We start from the raw sequence: 20343 nt of genomic DNA, 5'->3' as shown, positions 1-20343 counted from the left end.
GATAGCAACTGTATATAGTTATATCATCATATATCATGAAACCCTAAAAGTTATACAGCTGACAGTTGGTAGTTTTTACAGGACGCAAATTGTTTTATGCTTTTATAACCGGAATTAACTCTGGTTTACCTATTGCAGCTAAATTTCAACGTAATGTTTGCTCAGAATTTTTCATTACACATACTGAGACTGTCCTACAACACTTAATGCTAACGAGTTTCATAAAGTCAGGAAAAAGAAGAAATTCATTTTGTCCGAAGACGTGGCCTATACTTCCCCCTGATCCTGATGATTTACATGCAGAAGTTGGTTTCGATGAAGTATTTTGAGTCGAGTGGTTGTGGCATACATAAGAGCCTGCTGCATTCTTATCTAGGCTTATATACAATTATATTAGACAGTTTTGTAGGCTGTGTGTTATCACTCTTAAGAAACGAGCTTTTGAACTGACTACTAACAAATAGTTATCCTAATTAGAACACAGCTTTTTGTACACTACAAAAACGTACTACGATTGTGGTATCTCACACAGTGAGCAAATTGAGGGCGAATCCTAATCTTTCTAAAACGTTCGGAACTGCATAAAACAATTTATTTTTGTGATCTGATAAATAATTCTTAGAATATAATGAAAATATTAATAGTCAGCAACTAGTACTACTTAGAATGGCTCTGAGCACTATGGGACTTAACTTCTGAGGTCATCAGTCCCCTAGAACTTAGAACCACTTAAACCTAACTAACCTAAGGACATCACACACATCCATGCCCGAGGCAGGATTCGAACCTGCGACCGTAGCCGTCGCTCGGTTCCAGACTGTAGCGCCTAGAACCGCTCGGCCAACCGGCCGGCTACTTAGAATGAAATCTGTTTAGAGATTTAGGGCTGTTCTCACATGGCTAACTCAGCCTTTTGATCAAGTTTTTACTCGTGCCCCGGACCTTTGGATGGATGATAACATCTAGACTGGACGATAAGATGACATCTTATGATTAAAATTTTTCCAGTTCATCTTGTAGACCGAATACCTTACCATTCAATGTTACTGAGTTAAGTACTACTGTCGTTATCCAAATAACGCAAGGGGAATGATTATCGTCGATAAAAACAGACTTGTTCTATATAGCCCCGGTCAGTTCACTTACAGTCGGCACATAAACGCAGTAGTATTTGTTTCCTTTGCTCTCAAGTAGAATCAGCCAGTCATATTACAAAACCTTTGACACAGCGGATACTTATGTTTGCAGTCGAAGTTAGCAGTACCCCTGACAAACACAAGAATTATAGCCTACATGGAACCAAGTTTTAAGTACTTCTTGCCATTCACTCTACATTCGAAAGGAATATGGTAGCAGTCCCTAAAGCGGCTCAGAAGAATCAGGTTTAGATGTTTCTTCTTGTTCATTGGTCATTTCAACCACTTGGATCAATTCTTCCTGTATACTTCTCTGCCATGGTTTCCGGGCGTTGGTCCCACTTTTGTCGTATTAACATCATATTCGAAGACCCCAAAACTTCAGCTGTGTCTCCTGCTCAGATGAATATCTATATGAGTGTTTTGCCTTGTGGCAGCCTCATTACATTTTCTTTGTTCATAACGGTGGGTTGTGAAAACCCGTCCATGAGTTCGTTATTATAATACTTTCCATGACTGAGCTCCAAGATCTTTTTCAGTAGATTTGCTCAGAAGAGGCTGTTCAAACACTATTCCTTTTATCTTTCTTCTTACTTTTAATAGAGGTACAATACTTGTTTAGAAAATCAGTGTAATTTAGAAAATATGTCAAAGTGATCTCTTACTACGTGCGTGTGTGGGACTAAATGTGCACCGGTGGTTATCGACATTTCCAGCAATTACTTTTGTTTTTGTTTTAAGAAAAATTTTCTGAAAAATATTCGTTGACGATTTCAAATTTTTAGGGCAATGTGTACATAGGATATGGATTACTGAGGATTGCAACCTGTTCCTCTTATTAAATGTGCTTAGGAAAAAAACTTTAAGGCGTTTGTTAAGGTGTGGAGAGACTACTAACTTCTGAGAACTGAGATGTGTAATGTGACTCACACTGTACGTTGGCTGGCCTCGTTGCAACAGTATTACTTGGAAACCATAATGTCTGAAGGAAAATGCTTCTGAGAAGGACTTTCACTCAAACAGGCTGGCGTTATGAGCGGTTTGTCTCAGACATTAAGAATAACGTCACATGAGACTCAGACTGCAGACGACATTAGCAATACCTTCTCAAATGTTGAAGCAATAAGCTCGAGCCTTATTAAAATAACTTGTTGTTGACAAATAGCTTTTACAGAAAATTAATCAGGGCAGAAAAGAACAACATCCTATCCACAGTCCGCTAAACCAGACTAATTATCAGAAATGCCTCACATCTTTCTGTGACAATTGTTGATACTTTCGTATAATGCGGGAAAAATTACGGCATACACTCCGATTTACAGCTAAATGGGGGAAGGCATCGTTACCAATTGGCACTTAATAAGCCATGCTAAAACGTTCCCTAGGAAGAGTGTGCAACTAGAGAGATCACGTAGTTCAGTATTGGGCAGATGTGGGATGCTAGTTTCCCATCATTACTCTGTCAAACGCTAAATTATTTCAATATTATAACGTCTCTCCCCGTTTAGAAAAACTAACATCTGCTTAGCCCTTTGTTTTGGATATCACAGTGTTTTAGTAGGCACGCTTGTATTAAAGGTGCTAAGCCCATATTTTTCTCTGACCACTGAATTGATTTACCCAGCTTGTTCAGCGGTACAATTTGTCATTTTCACATACTGACAGGGCATTGTCGCAAATGAAAGAAGCAACATGTGGCAGAAAATAACATTATAACAAATAAGGACTGAACTTTTGGACTTGTAGTCCGACACTTAGTCACTCCGCGACCTATCCGATCACTCGCAGCAGAGATGCGCAACATACGACACTACATCTCCTGTATCCGTGGGTTATACAGAAGGAAAAGTACAGCAAACACAGAGAGCAAAATAGAGCAGAAGGTAACCATTCATTTCTCCGCCATGATATAGCAAAATAGTGAAGACGAACGCTCAGGTTCTTACATGCGATGCGCTCCAGCAAATGTGTCCGGAATTCTTGCACACTTCTGGAAGATGGAAGTGCAGCATATGTCATCAATACGTGTTGATGTCAACTGATGCTTCAGGCACGAGACTCGGTCATTGTTGAATCAAAATACAATGCAGGACAAACTACAGACAAGTCGTCACATATATGGGACAAATCATAAGCGGGGGAGGCAAAAATGAAATATCGAACTACCATAACTAAAGGTTCATCCAGAAGCTTTCCTCATTTCGCCTCCATCAAGCGGTCACCAGAAGTACAGCGAGTTGTCGTTCTGATGAGATCAGCCGCTGTCATATAAGGAAGACAAAAGAATGGCTGGAGTCTCATTCGCAACACGTCGCCATTGCGCTTGTTAATTGCAGCTGCAAGACACACACAGTTGCGTGTGACCGCGCATGCGTGAGCACGCATCCGCTCGACTCGCGTAACCCGACATCCCCCGATCCCCCGCCCCTTTTCCCCCTCCCCTCCCCCCACACGCAAACGCCTTGGCGTTCTTCTTCGTACAATTTCAAGACGTTCACTCGCCACTTCCTACACTGTCGTCACTACGGCCAAGGACCGGCGAAACGCCATGCTGAGGTTTTCTCCGCTGCTTTTCTGAGCGTCGGATTTGTCTGTTGATGCTGCGTGGGCCTCGACTGATCACCACAGTGTGGTAATACCTTAATCCGGCACTACCTATATACGGAAAAGTCTACGGCATCGGTTCTACACGTTAAATATCTCGCCTTCCCTAACAATAACCAGCATCTCCTACACCAAAATACGTAATTATTTCATGTACACCGAAAGACCAAGTGCAGTGGCTAACGCACTGGACTCGTATTCGATAGGTATAAAGTTCATATCGCTGACCACCACACTATTTCCATAAATCACATGTCGTGAAAGCTGATTTATTTATTATTACCCCTTCTTGTGAATGTTAGTTATTGTTATTTCATACCGCGCTTTGGAGCAAGAAGAACCAGTAATTGTCTTTAATTTTCTTGTTTTATTCTTAATCTTTTTCGTGTCACTATGGGTCTGTTGCAGTGCCCGCGCACTTTTGAGTTCCTGAATTCTTTATTTTAGATATTTTGACGTGAGCTTGTAAGAATCGGTCTCCCGTAATCTGTCGCCAATGCATTTCGGAGTGTGCCATCAGACACTGACTGAGATCCTCTTGAGTGTCGGCTGGCCATCGTATCAAGGTTATTTGGGGCCCGTTTATGACGGCGAAGATTGTCTTTGATAATCGTAATTCGTCCTTTCGTACTATTTGTTCTCCTCTTACGATAAAGAACAGTACATGGGCTCCAAACACGCAGACATGTGTTGCCTCACGTCAAGATATGATAACACCACAATTTGTCATGAACACTACAATTAAAAACGCAATCAACTCAAAACTGAAACAGCATAACCTAGATGTTAAAGAGATTGCCAAAGTATTCAAAAAAATGGTTCAAATGGCTCTGAGCACTATGGGACTTAACATCTATGGTCATCAGTCCCCTAGAACTTAGAACTACTTAAACCTAACTAACCTAAGGACATCACACACATCCATGCCCGAGGCAGGATTCGAACCTGCGACCGTAGCAGTCGTGCGGCTCCGGACTGAGCGCCTAGAACCGCTAGACCACCGCGGCCGGCCAAAGTATTCACATAGGTGTCTGTTACTAAGAGAGGAACAGAGATCAAGCTTGATGACACAGACATATATGACAGAAAAATTTCTCACTTTCGTTACAGCTTCGTACCTATCCAGCAACTGTTTACTGCTGTAACGTAAGAAATAAAACTTTTCTATAGTTATAAGCATGTAGATATGGAACATTTTTTACTGTAACTCAACTGAGCGACCATCATTAGAAACAAGAAAAGGCTAGCGTCTTTGACAAGTAATCCAAACGTCATCGGTTCAGGGTACGAACCCAGCAACAGCATAAATTATGAATGAAAATTATCAGCAGTAGCTGCCGATGACGTCCGCTTGTCACCCCCGTTTTGCCAACGGCCTTGTCTAAGAGGGCGTAGGAGCGGAAGAGGCTCAGAGCAGTCTCTCGCGCTTAGGATGGGAAACTGTCCCTAAAGGCAGAAGAATCAGCAATGATCAATGGCATGAGGCTGCTGAAGACAATGGAAAACATTGCATTAAAGACACATAATGTGTATCCTATACGGATTCTAGGAGAGAGCTGCCAAGGGGGAGGTGACCACGAGAAAAAGACTGGAAAACCAGCGAAAGGATGTTCTATGAATTGGAGCGTGGAATGTCAGAAGTTTGAGTTTGGTAGGGACGCTAAGAAACCTGAAAGGGAAATGCACAGACTCAGTCGAGACATAGTGAAGGTCAGTGAAGTGAAATGGAAGGGAAACAAAGATTTCTGGTCAGACGAGTGTAGTGGAATATCATCAGCAGCAGGAAATGGTATGGCCGGAGTCTGATAAGTCATGAAGACGAAGTCAGTGTTGAAAGTGAGTTACTAGAATCAAATAAGGCATAAGGGATAGATAATATTCCTTCTAAATTTCATTAATCCTTGACATAAGCGGCAATCCTGCGAGTATTCAAGCTGGTGAGTAGGAACTATGAGTCTGGAGACATATCATCCACACATTGCTGAATATAGTAAGTACAAATCGCACAAACAGCTTAATAGCTCATGCATCCAAATTGCTGAAAGTAAAATATACAGAAGAATGGAAAGAAATTGAGGATCTGTTAGATGACTATTAGTCTGGCTTTCGGAAAAGTAAAGGCACAAGAAAGTTAGTTCTGACGTTCGACTGACAATGGAAGCAAGGCTAAGAAAAATCGTTAGAAGAAAAATAGCAAGATGTTACAAATTATGAGAAAAATGGATAAAATCTCTAAGGAAATACGGGTGATAAACGCAACATGTACAAGAACTAAGAGGAAAAGAATAATAATGGAAGACCAAAGACGAAGCGCTCGGACAGAAAAGGGCGTCTATTTCACCCTTACTCTCCAATCTATACATCGAAGAAATAAGGACGGAAAAAAAAAGGTTCAAGAGTTGCATGGAAATTCACGGTGGAAGCTTATCAATGATTAGATTCGCTGATGGCATTGCTCTCCCCAGTAAAAGTGAAGAAGAATTCACCACTTCAGCAGTTCTATCATTCCGGAGACTCCCACACGGTCAGGTTCCCAGAAAAATGTCACTTGCGTTCAATTCTCGTGAAGGCGTAATTTCTGTTTATTTACTTTTTTTCGCTTCAGACAAACGAACATATGTTTAGGCCAAGCAGGTACTTGATTCACCCAGCTGTTCCATGTGTTACTGAAATATTGCGCTGAGTTTGACAGTACCAAGATATTTGACTCCAAGCTCGCATTTTGTTACAGAGACTGACCGAGTAGCCAACATGGCGAAAATCGCGACAGTGCTGCTTTTAGTGACGGCGGCAGCCGCCAAAGATGCTGTTATTGGCATACCAGGGGTGAGTACCTACATTTCCGCTCTGCATCACCGTAACTCACACTTGTATTAGTATAACTGCTGCACTTGTAGCTCCATTTCCCCCATAACCTGTTTTCTGATCTTATGCGATTCCCTTCGTTACGTGATCGTTGAGCAATTGGTATGATCATTGACATAATTCACTCTCGCGGCTGCGTTGAGCAGAATATCGAAAAAACTTGCAATGATATTTAGGTCTTATACACTCCTGGAAATGGAAAAAAGAACACATTGACACCGGTGTGTCAGACCCACCATACTTGCTCTGGACACTGCGAGAGGGCTGTACAAGCAATGATCACACGCACGGCACAGCGGACACACCAGGAACCGCGGTGTTGGCCGTCGAATGGCGCTAGCTGCGCAGCATTTGTGCACCGCCGCCGTCAGTGTCAGCCAGTTTGCCGTGGCATACGGAGCTCCATCGCAGTCTTTAACACTGGTAGCATGCCGCGACAGCGTGGACGTGAACCGTATGTGCAGTTGACGGACTTTGAGCGAGGGCGTATAGTGGGCATGCGGGAGGCCGGGTGGACGTACCGCCGAATTGCTCAACACGTGGGGCGTGAGGTCTCCACAGTACATCGATGTTGTCGCCAGTGGTCGGCGGAAGGTGCACGTGCCCGTCGACCTGGGACCGGACCGCAGCGACGCACGGATGCACGCCAAGACCGTAGGATCCTACGCAGTGCCGTAGGGGACCGCACCGCCACTTCCCAGCAAATTAGGGACACTGTTGCTCCTGGGGTATCGGCGAGGACCATTCGCAACCGTCTCCATGAAGCTGGGCTACGGTCCCGCACACCGTTAGGCCGTCTTCCGCTCACACCCCAACATCGTGCAGCCCGCCTCCAGTGGTGTCGCGACAGGCGTGAATGGAGGGACGAATGGAGACGTGTCGTCTTCAGCGATGAGAGTCGCTTCTGCCTTGGTGCCAATGATGGTCGTATGCGTGTTTGGCGCCGTGCAGGTGAGCGCCACAATCAGGACTGCATACGACCGAGGCACACAGGGCCAACACCCGGCATCATGGTGTGGGGAGCGATCTCCTACACTGGCCGTACACCACTGGTGATCGTCGAGGGGACACTGAATAGTGCACGGTACATCCAAACCGTCATCGAACCCATCGTTCTACCATTCCTAGACCGGCAAGGGAACTTGCTGTTCCAACAGGACAATGCACGTCCGCATGTATCCCGTGCCACCCAACGTGCTCTAGAAGGTGTAAGTCAACTACCCTGGCCAGCAAGATCTCCGGATCTGTCCCCCATTGAGCATGTTTGGGACTGGATGAAGCGTCGTCTCACGCGGTCTGCACGTCCAGCACGAACGCTGGTCCAACTGAGGCGCCAGGTGGAAATGGCATGGCAAGCCGTTCCACAGGACTACATCCAGCATCTCTACGATCGTCTCCATGGGAGAATAGCAGCCTGCATTGCTGCGAAAGGTGGATATACACTGTACTAGTGCCGACATTGTGCATGCTCTGTTGCCTGTGTCTATGTGCCTGTGGTTCTGTCAGTGTGATCATGTGATGTATCTGACCCCAGGAATGTGTCAATAAAGTTTCCCCTTCCTGGGACAATGAATTCACGGTGTTCTTATTTCAATTTCCAGGAGTGTATTAATATGAACGCCCTAATGGACTGTAGAAATATTTTCATTGGTAAGAATACTAAGCGAAAGTATTTTAAAGCAATAAGAAAAGAGTTTATTGAACAGCAATAAAAGCAAGCTCTGTAAGACAGAGGAGCTCGAGTTATGCTTGAAGTCGTGGCATCCTTTCTTAAGGCGGTTGCAGATATGCGGTAAAAATAAGGTTTTGTTTCACTCACTTCGTTAGTCGTCGAATGGATCATACTGTCAGTTGCCGCTACCTTTAAAACTTCATCATGAAAATACACTACAAGGATAGAACGTGTGCAAATCATTACATATTTTTCCAGGAATTATGCGTGCACTATGACACCCGAGAATTCACTTCATGGTACTGTTTGTCTCACTATATTTCTGGCCTTACTTTATCTTCATTTCATCATCCGCTTTTTCCATATACAGGGTGGTCAGAAACAATCTGAAAAGCTTGTAACAGTAGGTTATCCTGAGAACTCAACAAATTCGATACGTTGCGTCGTTTATGAATTAATTAGCACTGAAGTTAGCCATCAGGCTGTTGCGCGTGCAGTCTCAAGGGTCCCGCCAGAGACAGTGTCTTCAGACGATCTTCATTTGGTTTCCTAACACTGAACAAGAGGGTAATACAAGAATTAGATTTGAGGAGATCGTAAGGATCGAAACCGAGCCGAAGGCGAATCAGTCTTTTGCGCTGTCATCTACGCTTGAATTTGCTAGCAACAGCCTGATTGGCTAACTTCAATGATAATAATCTCGGAAACGGCGTGACATATCGATTATTTTTCTTAACAATTATTTCTCAACACAACTCACCTTACAAGGTTTTCAGACTGTTTATGACCACCCTGTACATTTACTTACTGATCTTGACATTTGACCTCTTATCTAACTACTGTGCACGGCATGATACAAATATTATTACAATTTTGAACTGATTGTACATGTACATTAAACAAAAATGCTATGTTTCTCTGTTAGTAAACTGTGTTTTGTGATAATTACCTGGAGCGATGGTATACGAGAGCATGCTAAGAGGTATTGTCCCCGAATTTTTAATGTGAAAACTCGGAAAGCTTTTTAAATAAAACTGACGATATTAACATTCGACATCTTTATTCATTACTGAAAATATCTGCAGACCTCTGGCCTGCTGCTGTGGGCGAACTGTTCTGGGCGCTTCAGTCCGGAACCGCACTGTTGTTACGGTCGCAGGTTCGAATCCTGCCTCGGGCATGGATGTGTGTGATGTCCTTAGGTTAGTCAGGTTTAAGTAGTTCTAAGTCTAGGGCACTGATTACCTCAGATGTTAAGTCCCATAGCGCTTAGAGCCATTTTTTGCATACCTCTGCCGCTAGATGGCTCCGAATTGTAGCATGTAAGAGGGCGGTGCGTAACGTAACTGTGTCGGTGCGTGACAAACAACGTGCTATAATCGAGTTTCTAAGAGTTCAACCACACATGGAGCACCCTCTCCTTCAGTGTGACAATGCCAGAACGCACACGAGCCTTGCGACATCTGAAACAATACGACACCTTGGGTTGACTATCACCGATCATCCTTCATACAATTCCGACTTGGCACCATTCGATTTTCATTCGTATCGAAAACTTAAAAAAACCTTCGACCACTTCACTTTGATAGTGATGAAGCTTTGCAAGGAGAGGTGAGGTTATGGCTCTGTGAACAAAGTCAAAAATCAGTGAACCAGTCTCTCGTTTGGAGAAATGTGTCCATCGTCAGGGTGACTATTTTGAGACATGAAGTATAAAGGTGTAGATCGTTAGTATCGTTTGTTTTACTCAAAAAGCTCTAAGAGTCTTCCCATGAAAAAAATTATGGTCATTACTTTTAGCATGCTCTTGTGTCATTACTGAACAAGAAGTACAATGTAAGGGTATTTAACATTGTTGTTGTTGTTGCGGTCTTCAGTCTAAAGACTTGTTTGATGCAGCTGTCCATACTACGCTATCTTGTGCAAGTCTCTTCATTTCCAAATAAATACTGAAACCTACATCCTTCTGGTTTTGTATACTGTATTCATCTCTTGGTCTGCCTTTACGATTTTTACCCCTCCCCACCACACTTGTCTCCAATACTAAACTGGAGATCTCCTGACGTCTCAGAATGTGTCCTATCAACCGATCCCCTATTTTAGTCAAGTAGTGCCACAAACTTCTTGTCTCCCCAGTTCTGTTCAGTACCTCGTCATTACGTGATCTACCCATCTAATATCCAGCAATCTTCTGCAGCCGGCCGGAGAGGCCGTGCGGTTCTAGGCGCTACAGTCGGGAACCGCGAGACCACTACGGTCGCAGGTTCGAATCCTGCCTCGGGCATGGATGTGTGTGATGTACTTAGGTTAGTTAGGTTTAAGTAGTTCTAAGTTCCAGGGGACTGATGATCTCAGTAGTTAAGTCCCATAGTGCTCAGAGCCATTTGATCCAATCTTCTGCAGCACCACATTTCAAAAGCCTCTATTCCCTTCTTGTCTAAACGGTTTAATACAGTTAAATGGCCTGTACTCTGTGAAATATGTTTCTGACATAATGATGCAGTAACTTTTACATCTAGAATTGTTGCATTACATTTCGTTGTATATGCGATAAGTTAGTTGGCAGTAGACAACTAACTCAGTAACTGTTTACTGGCTCGCACAAAGCAGAGCTATCATTCGTATCAGCACACCAGATGAAAAGTCATTCAGCCGGAAGAGACACCGCGTCAATACATAATGGACTTAATCTGGGCACAAGTTTGGCAGGGCGGTCACATGAATTACTGGCAACCTCGCGCCGGCCAGGGTGGCCGAGCGGTTCTAGGCGTTACAGTCTGGAACCGCGCGATCGCTACGGGTGCAGGTTCGAATCCTGCCTCGGGCATGGATGTGTGTGATGTCCTTAGGTTAGTTAGGTTTAAGTAATTCTAAGTACTAGGGGAGTGATGACCTCAGAAGTTAAGTCCCATAGTGCTCAGAGACTTTTTTTTTTTTTTCTTTGGCAACTTCGCGACGTTGACTGCCTGGCGTGCTATCGGTAGTGTACGATGCTAAAAACGTAGTATGCGTGCAGCTCTCTAAACTCACCTGTTGTCATCTTTGAAGACAAGAGTGTCCACGTAATAATGACCATGAAGATGTAGAATAAATGTGAGCACTACTTCACCAAGAACGTTGAAATAAACCTCCTGATCCATGTTCACGATAACCTCAGTGACTGGAACCAACTCGCGGTAAAATAAACATCAGCCACACATTACATAAACACTTCCGACTTGAACTACACTCTCCACTCACTGCGGTCAAGCGCTTCGTTTGACTATCGCTGCACTCAACGCCTTTCATAATTCTAAAAGAGACAAAATCGCGATTCGTCGGACCACACTACTACTACCCGATTTCCTTGTTCGTTAGATGTGCAACTTGATTTGCGACTATGACCAATGGTCATTACCGGGACTTCAAGTAATGCAGTACAAAAAGAGTCCTTCACAACATTGGGTCGGAAACTGAGATGCACGTGCATTCACTGACAGTAGCAATTCCAGATGGACTTGGAACCGTCTGCTGTTGTCGAGGTGTGACACCCGTCTCCAGTCGCTAGCAGCTAGAATACTCTTGCGAACATCGTTCTTAAGTCATGTTACGTAGTTGCGAATGGTACACTACTGCTTGATACACCAACAAATCGGGCAAATAAATTTACTTTGTGTTCCTGGACATGACCGTTCACGATAGCTCCTTGCCACCATTCTAGGAAGGCGCGATCAAAAGTAACACCTCCGAATTTTTATGTGAAAACTCCAAAAAGCTTTTTAAATAAAACAAAGTTTATAATATTCTACATCTTTATTATCCATATCTACATTTTTTCCGTCAGGTACTCATCCAGGCGACGAACGCATTTCTCAAAACGAGAGACCAGACTGCTTGCACCGATTCATCACTATCAAAGCGAAGTCCTCGAAGGTGTTCTTTAAGGTTTGGAAATAAATGAACATGGGGACAACTCATGACTGTGTGTAGGATGATCGACGGCGGTGAACCCAAAGCAGGGTATTGTTGCAGATACTGCAGCGCCCGTTTGTGGTGTGACATTTTCAAGCTGAAGGAGAAGTTGGCTCATGTGTGGAGAGCTGTTCTGCTGCCAGGGACCCGATAACAGACCGCTGTTTGTCTCGCACTAACAGGAGCTCAAGAGAAATACAGTCCCCGCAACGAACTTGTGATGTCACACTCGACGGCTTGTCCGCCACACTTCGGAGCTGTCGGTTCCGTGCGAGGCCCACGGGAAATTGACATGTAGTTGAAAATGTACCCATCAAAGGTGTTAACTTTGTCGTGTGCTGTTGAGAGCTTGAATGCATTAGACGCGTCTGAAATCGTTAGTCGCTCCCTGCCGGAGACGGCTGCTGGCACTCGTAACACCTGCAATGTCACGTGTTGTGACGTACGCGCGGCGGTCTGTCTTTTTCGTGGATATCGACACCGACATAATTATTTTACACACCTCCGTGTTTCACAGTGAAATTCGTAGCCTTCTAGTATCAGAGGGTTGTAGCTTGTGTTAGTGAAGCGGGAAATCTACTGAGTAATAAGCATTACATGTAATACCTCAACCGACATTGAGAACAGAATAAAATTCCGAGGTGTTACTTTTCATTACGCCTTCGTATCACGTTCCCACGGTTATCTGTCATACTGTGCTGGTTCCACTTAGCTGACTGGCACCTACGCAGCACATCATTGTTTGTCATGGCTTTCATCAAAGGTGGAGAGGCTACGTAACAGCCTGGTGACAGTTCTACACCGTAAACAGCGCTGCAACAGTGTCCCCCTTACTTACCTCATCGACCTTCTCACCTTTAACTTTTTGCTGTCACGTTACTTCGTCTTCTGTGCCACCCTGTCACTCCTTTCTGCTGCTGATCCTCAAAAAAACTGAAGATGTTAACTGGACGCTTTTGCGACTGCCGCACAGACATTCTCTGGGATGATTTCCACTGTGATTTAAGAACGCTCACTACGTTCAACTGGACGGTGGCCTTACATAAGATTATTCGTAACTTATGGCCCGATAAGGCGGATTACACTTTGCTTTGTTAACCAAGAAGTATACTTTACAATTGAAAATAGACAACGAAATCAGTAATTGTATGCTTAAACAAACCAAAAACGAGAGTTATGTCTGGTTAACTTATAAATGTTCATAAATGATTTTCTTCCTCTACATATTATATCTTCTTATCTCTTCGTAACTGCATTGATGTGCTACATAATAAATGTCCAAAGAAAGAACCTGTTTTGAAATTGTTTGGAAAACCTACCAACATAGTACTGTTCTTCGGAGAGGATGTTGTGAGGTTTGATACGTGTCTCCCCATTACTCTGTCTTGTGCAACCTATAAACATTTGAAACTGCATACTCCATTCAAGCCTTGGTATCCATCTACTCTGTTTACCCCTACACTTCCCTCCATGGCCAAATTAATTATTCGTAGATAACATGGAGTTTATCCTATAAACGCCCTTATTCTGGTCAATTTCTGCTATAAGTTTCTTTCCTCCCAAGCTGAGTCAGTACTTCATTATTTATGTGGTCTACCCATGCCATTTGCATTATGCCTCTGTAGTGCACATTTCAAAAGTTTCTAATCCCTATTTATCTGATCTGTTTATCCTATACGTTTAACTTTCGTGAGAGGTTACAATCAATAAAAAGAAGTTCAGAAAAAGTGTTCCTAATACTAAACTTGTATTCGAAGTTAACGAGATGCTCTTTTTTGAAAATGCCTTCCTCGCTATTGCCATATTGCAGTTTATACCCTGTTTATTTCCTCCATCATCAGCTACTTTGCTACCAAAATATCAAAACGCATCTACAGCTTTTAGAGTCTCGTTTCCTAACCTACATTCCACTACACTTGTTATACTTCCATTAATATTGATAACTTCTTCAACTAAACTTCCAAGACCTTTGCCATTTCAGACGAAATTGTCATCAACAAACATCAAAGGTTTTATTTCTTCTCCATGAATCTTAATTCCCTTTCCAGATTTCTTCATGATTTCCTTTTCATCTTGCTCGTTGTAGATATTGAATAAAGTAGGGAATACACTCCAAACCTGTCTCTCCCCCTTCTACATTAATTCTTGCTTTTAATTTCCGTCGGTTCTTATGATTGCTACCAGGATTATAAAGAAGTTGTGAGTAACATTCCTTCTCCTTACCACATTCAAAATTTGCGTGAAGATAAGAACATAGATAATCACCCGTATTACCTGAACAGTGCTTTTCTTTCTCTGCAGCTAAAAAGGACATATACAATCACAACATATTTAAATCACATTCACTCCCGATGGGCACTCGGAACTCGATTTACGGTTTAGGAAGAAATGATATAAAGTGACATCATGCATGCCGGCGGGCAAATATAACGAAGGAAACCATAATAAGATTTAAAGCCACATCGGAGACGATGTCATTACTGAGAAGGTTTCGACGTGGGATCACCCCGGAATTAGCGTTATGTGATTTAAGGAAACCATCAAATATACGAATCTTGATGATCAAATACAAATTTGAACAGTTATCCTCCCGAAAGCGACTCCAAATGCCTTACAACTCTGCCGCCTGGTTGGTTATGATGGTTCAAATGGTAAAATGGCTCTGAGCACTATGGGACTTAACATCTGAGGTCATCAGTCCCCTAGACTTAGAACTACTTAAACCTAAATAACCTAACGGCATCACACACATCCATGCCCGAGGCAGGATTCGAACCTGTGACCGTAGCAGCAGGGCGATTCCGGACTGAAGCACCTAGAGCCGCTTGGCCACACCGGCCGGCTTGGTCATGATGCAATGTGTTGGTTAGTGTTGTTAGCGGAGGCAGATTTTCTTAAGAACAGCTGACTCATCCCGCGAGCTAATGTGGCTTTCACTTCCGTGCTCATCAGCGCATTACGTGTAACGAGCCCCCCGGGAAAGGCCACCGGCCACCGTGAGACAGGTGCTCTCCAGCGTTGCGCTCACAGCAAGTGTTTCTCCGTGGCAGACGTGAGCCTGCCCTCTCGTCTGCCAGCCTCAGACCAGCTGCTCCGATGTCGCGTCTGTATCACCGGTTCCAAGCGAACTCCTAACCTTGAAGAACAAACAATCATTTACAAGAAAATGTAACCCCCGAGAGAGTGGAGAGACACCAATATTACTACATAGGGTAGGAAATCATTATAGAGATCGGCCATTAGAGTTAACATCCACACACAGACTTTCTCAAGACCCCAATGCGTTTGTTACCCCTTCTGATGCATTCCTGCCACAGCTATCACCAGGTAAAAAATATAAATGTTAGGATAGATACAATGTATTTCGTAACCTATACGTCAGTGGTATCCAGAAATTCTTGAAATGTATTAATTAAAATTTTTACGTGGTACCTAAACGCTATTCAGCATCAGAACATTCAAAATAGTCACCTTAGGAGTGAATATGCCGACACCAACGTTTCTGCCCCTTTCAAATGCATTCGGGTATTTGTCTTTTTTAGGGAATTTATTACCCTCAGTGATTCTGTTTAAATTTGCTCCATGTCGTCAAATATCCTCCTTTCAACTTACTTTTGCTCTTGGTGAAGAGAAAGAAGTCACACAAAGCTAATGGTAAGTATGGGAGGAGAGGAACAACTATCTTCATGTTTTTACTGAAAAACTCCTGCATAAAGTAGGCAATATCCTCTCGTGAATTGTCATGCTGGTGCACCAAGTCAATCATATGTCATTCCTGTTTCTTCCATATCTCCTCCCTCAAAAATTTCAGAACATCGTAAAATAATTCTTTACTTACCGTCTGACCAGAAGAGACGAACACTTCATGATAAAAACATGACGTAATACAAAAAAAAAAAAACAAGAAAATTGAAGGCTGAATATTACCTTTCACACGTGAAGGTCGACTGGAGAAGCACTCTTCCATTGCGAGGAGTGCTGTTTAATTACAGGATCATAACCATAAACCTAGCTTTCTTCACCAGTGGTAAACGTCAACGAAAGCTTGTATCGCATTAACGTTAAAAAAAATTATACAGAAAACTTTGTACCGCCTATACCGAAATTTACATTAGACAATTAAAACATGAGGAGTATTATCTGTTGTGTATAACAACCATCTTCAGAACATAAATTCAGTGAAAAAACAGTCTAGATCGCGATGATTATTTTTATTACAATGACCCGTTTCGTCATAATCAGTGTTTTTTTACTGATTTTATACAGCTGTCTGTATACGAGATCTGTTTCCCAAAAATGTTACCAAAAATGTCATCTTCAGATCGTTCAAATCGTAACTGCAGTTGAATAAGCACTTAACAGTACCGCTAGCGAACATCATCTAAAAACGTGCATTCTCGTTAAGAAACGATCAGACCAAGACAATAGTTATGTTAAAAGCATCATTAAGGGCGAACCTGGTCGTAGCCCATGATCTTGCGAGATGCCGTAAGTAAAATTTCATCAGTCATTCATTACATGGGTTTATAACAGGTGATACAGTGAAAAACTTTACGCAACAACAACAAGAATTTAAAACTGTTCCACGCCCTTGTTTACAAGAGAGTAAACCATCTAACATATAAAATAGCCACTGTTGCAATCTATAATTTCTGTCAACAACGAAGGCTATTCTGTATGTTACGATGCAAAACTCAACCAGGGAGGGGAAGAGATTTTAATTCTTGCTGGCGTTGTGTGAAGCTTTCTCACTGTATCACCTGTTGCAAATGATGAGTCTAATTTTATTTGTACCGTTGCTCCCCCCCTCCCCTTCTTCTTCTGCATCACGCAATACTACGAGCTACAACATGATTCAAACTTGATTATGCTTTTAACATCAATAATGTCATAGTATTCTAACTTTTTAATATGAATGCATGTTTTGCATGATGTTTACTATCAATATTGTTCAATGCATATTTACTTGCATTTGCGACCTGAACGCTCTGAATATGGTTGTTATACACAACTGAATCTCGTCATCGCGTTTTAATTGTCCAAAGTAAATTGCGGTCTAAGTAGTAAAAATTTGTTATACAATATTCTTTTTTAATCTTTAGTAAATTACTTGAAAACCACTGCCCCCTTTACTGATAATGTCTGCCTACACGAAAGTTGTATCGTCTTCATCCCAATTCGTCTTGTATCCAATTTTTCTGTCAGGATACCTTCATGTTAGCACATCTTATCCCCCATGGGTTATAGAGGTCTTGGATTGTCTGTTTACGATAGCAGAGTCATATTCCTCAATTCATGAACCTTTTTTTGTTGGGATGCTAGTAAATGCTCCGCAGGAATGTTCATCACCAGTGGATGTTCCTCAGTTTCTGAAACGCCTATACCAGTCAAAGTTTGTGTCAAACCTAAAGTGCCGTATTCAAAAGCTTGCTTCAATTTTTGGCGCGGTTCTGTTGTTATCAGGCCAGAATAAAATTTTATACAGACAAACTACTCTTTCAGATCAGCCATCTCAAAACCGTAAACTCATAGAAACGTACTCATCGACAACTAACCCAACCACTCTGATCACAGCCACTTGAAATACTAAATTGAGATGTGTACTAGTAACCATTTGTGAGCAAAATTAAAATTTCGAGAACTTTGGATACCACCTTGTACACTTTATCGATATGTTTTGGTGATGGCTTTGGACGTAACGCACGAAGAATGATAAACACAATGCGATCTGGACAAATTTTGTACGTAATTATTACAAAAATAGTGAACTGAAACGCTGATAATCTGTGGCCTATAACTCTCACCAAAATAGTCAGCAAATGATAATAATTGGCCTAGAATTTCATCAGAATTAACATAAAACCAAAGCCAACGACAACAGTTCAGATATAAATGGCTACATCACCAGAAAAATCTGAAGAGAGAGAGAGAGAACATGTATGAGGATACTGAACTGGTAATTGGTTCAAATGGTTCAAATGGCTCTGAGCACTATGGGACTTAACTTCTAAGGTCATCAGTCCCCTAGAACTAAGAACTACTTAAACCTAACTAACCTAAGGACATCACACACATCCATGCCCGAGGCAGGATTCGAACCTGCGACCGTAGCGGCCGCGCGGTTCCAGACTGTAGCGCCTTTAACCGCTTGGCCACCACGGCCGGCGAACTGGTAATTCACTATGTCAAAGGAGATAATGTGATAATCAAGGAGAGACTGGAACGCGGTAGTAGAAGAAATAATAGATGAAAGAGTTACAGGAGAATATGGGCTTTGTGGTAGAAATGAGAGACAGTAATTGAGTTCTGCAATGAATTTCAGTTAGTAACAGCTAATACACTGTTCAGAAATGGCAAGAAAAAAGTGGGAAACACCTGGAGTTACAGAAAGAATCCAGTCGATACATCTTGATCACACAAAGATTCCGAAATCAGGCACCGATTTTAACGCGTACACAGGAGTCGATATAGACTTGGATTACATCTCAATAGTGATGAAAATTGGTTGACGTTTAAGAAACTCGTCTGGATGCATCAGTGTGGAAAGAAAGCGAATACTGTTGTACCGAGGCCGGCCGTGGTGGTCTAGCGGTTCTAGGCGCTCAGTCAGGAACCGCGCGACTGCTACGGTCGCAGGTTCGAATCCTGCCTCGGGCATGGATGTGTGTGATGTCCTTAGGTTAGTTAGGTTTAAGTAGTTCTAAGTTCTAGGGGACTTATGACAGCAGATGTTGAGTCCCATAGTGCTCAGAGCCATTTGAACAATTTTTTTGTTGTACCGAGGAATGGTGAGATACGTTTGAAGTTCTCTGAGACTGCAGATACTGTGATAATGACCACAGTAGGCAGTTCAGCTATAGAGGATTGGCCGTATCAAAAAGGGCAGTCACAGAATTTAGACAGACAAACATTGGTACGAGGAACGTCACTGCGAATAAATCTTAGGTAACGGAAATACTTAATTTTATCGACAAAGGAAGGAAGAACAAAAATGTTCAGAAAACTTCAGGAATACAAAAATATAAATCGTTTAGGAATAAAATAAATAGGAAATGCAAAGAAGTCAAGGTGAAATGGTTGCATAAATAACCTGAATAATTCGAAAAAAGATATGGTCTTTGGCAGGTATTTCTGCATACAGAAACATCAAAATAACCGTTGGTGAAATTAAAAGTCAGGACGTAAATGTGAAGAGTGCAATGGGAGTGCCACTGCGAAGTGCAGATGAGAGAGAGAATAGGTGGAAATGTGGGAGTTGGAGAAAAATATGGAAATACATCGAGAAGAGCATGCTTGAACATAAATGCAGATGGCAGCCAAGCCGGCAGGTTGTGCTGTTGTATTTGATCACGAATGGCACCTATGCAAGTGTCTATCTTGGTCAGGATAGTATTCTGTGTAGTGGGTGAATTACGTCGGAGCTACGTGAATTGCAACATGGCAAAATTGTTGGTTCTCGTATGGTGGGCGCTTCCGTAACCAAGGGGGTCCATGCATTTGGTGTTTCGAGACGGACCGTGTCGAAGATAGTGCATGAAAGTTTGTATTGAGTGATCTAGGCTGACGGCTGTTGAAGAGAATTCTGACAAAAAACACTTGGACGATAATGGATAAAGTCGCCGTAGAACTGAATATCGCCCTTGCAAATCTTGTCGGCACCAAAACAACAAAATGGCTCGGAGCACTATGGGACTTAACATCTGAGGTCATCAGTCCCCTAGAACTTAGAACTACTTAAACCTAACGAACCTAAGGACATCACACACATCCATGCCCGAGGCAGGATTCGAACCTGCGACCGTAGCGATCGCGCGGTTCCAGACTGAAGCGCCTAGAACCGCTCAGCCACTCCGGCCGGTCCAAAACAACACAAAAGGAGCACCATAAGCAGAGAATTTCAGGGCGAGATGGAATTCCTAAACGACGCATAAGTGATGCAAATGCTCGTGACAGGTAAACGTGGTGCCGAAGCCATAAAACCTGGACTATGGTGCAGTAGAAGACAGTAATTTCGCCGGATAGGTCTAGTTTCAAAAAGTTTTCAATTTCTGGCAGAGTTTACGCCCAGAGAATTTAAAATGGCGGTGTTTCGGTAATGATTTTAGCAACCCTGTG

The 20343-nt window shown here is 42.7% G+C and overlaps 1 protein-coding gene across 1 annotated transcript in view; it reads left to right on the top strand.

Annotated features, from left to right (window-relative positions):
- LOC126252932 (loricrin-like) overlaps nucleotides 1-20343 on the top strand; it is an 86011-nt gene that overhangs the window by 7657 nt on the left and 58011 nt on the right. Inside the window, exon 2 of the mRNA XM_049953927.1 lies at nucleotides 6472-6566. Within this exon, the coding sequence (XP_049809884.1) occupies nucleotides 6492-6566 (75 nt within the window). The 5' untranslated portion in view covers nucleotides 6472-6491. The remainder of the gene's footprint in view (nucleotides 1-6471; nucleotides 6567-20343) is intronic.

The sequence above is a fragment of the Schistocerca nitens genome, chromosome 4 (assembly GCF_023898315.1).
Source record: "Schistocerca nitens isolate TAMUIC-IGC-003100 chromosome 4, iqSchNite1.1, whole genome shotgun sequence".
Lineage (NCBI taxonomy): Eukaryota > Metazoa > Arthropoda > Insecta > Orthoptera > Acrididae > Schistocerca > Schistocerca nitens.
This window is presented reverse-complemented; position numbering and strand designations above follow the sequence as displayed.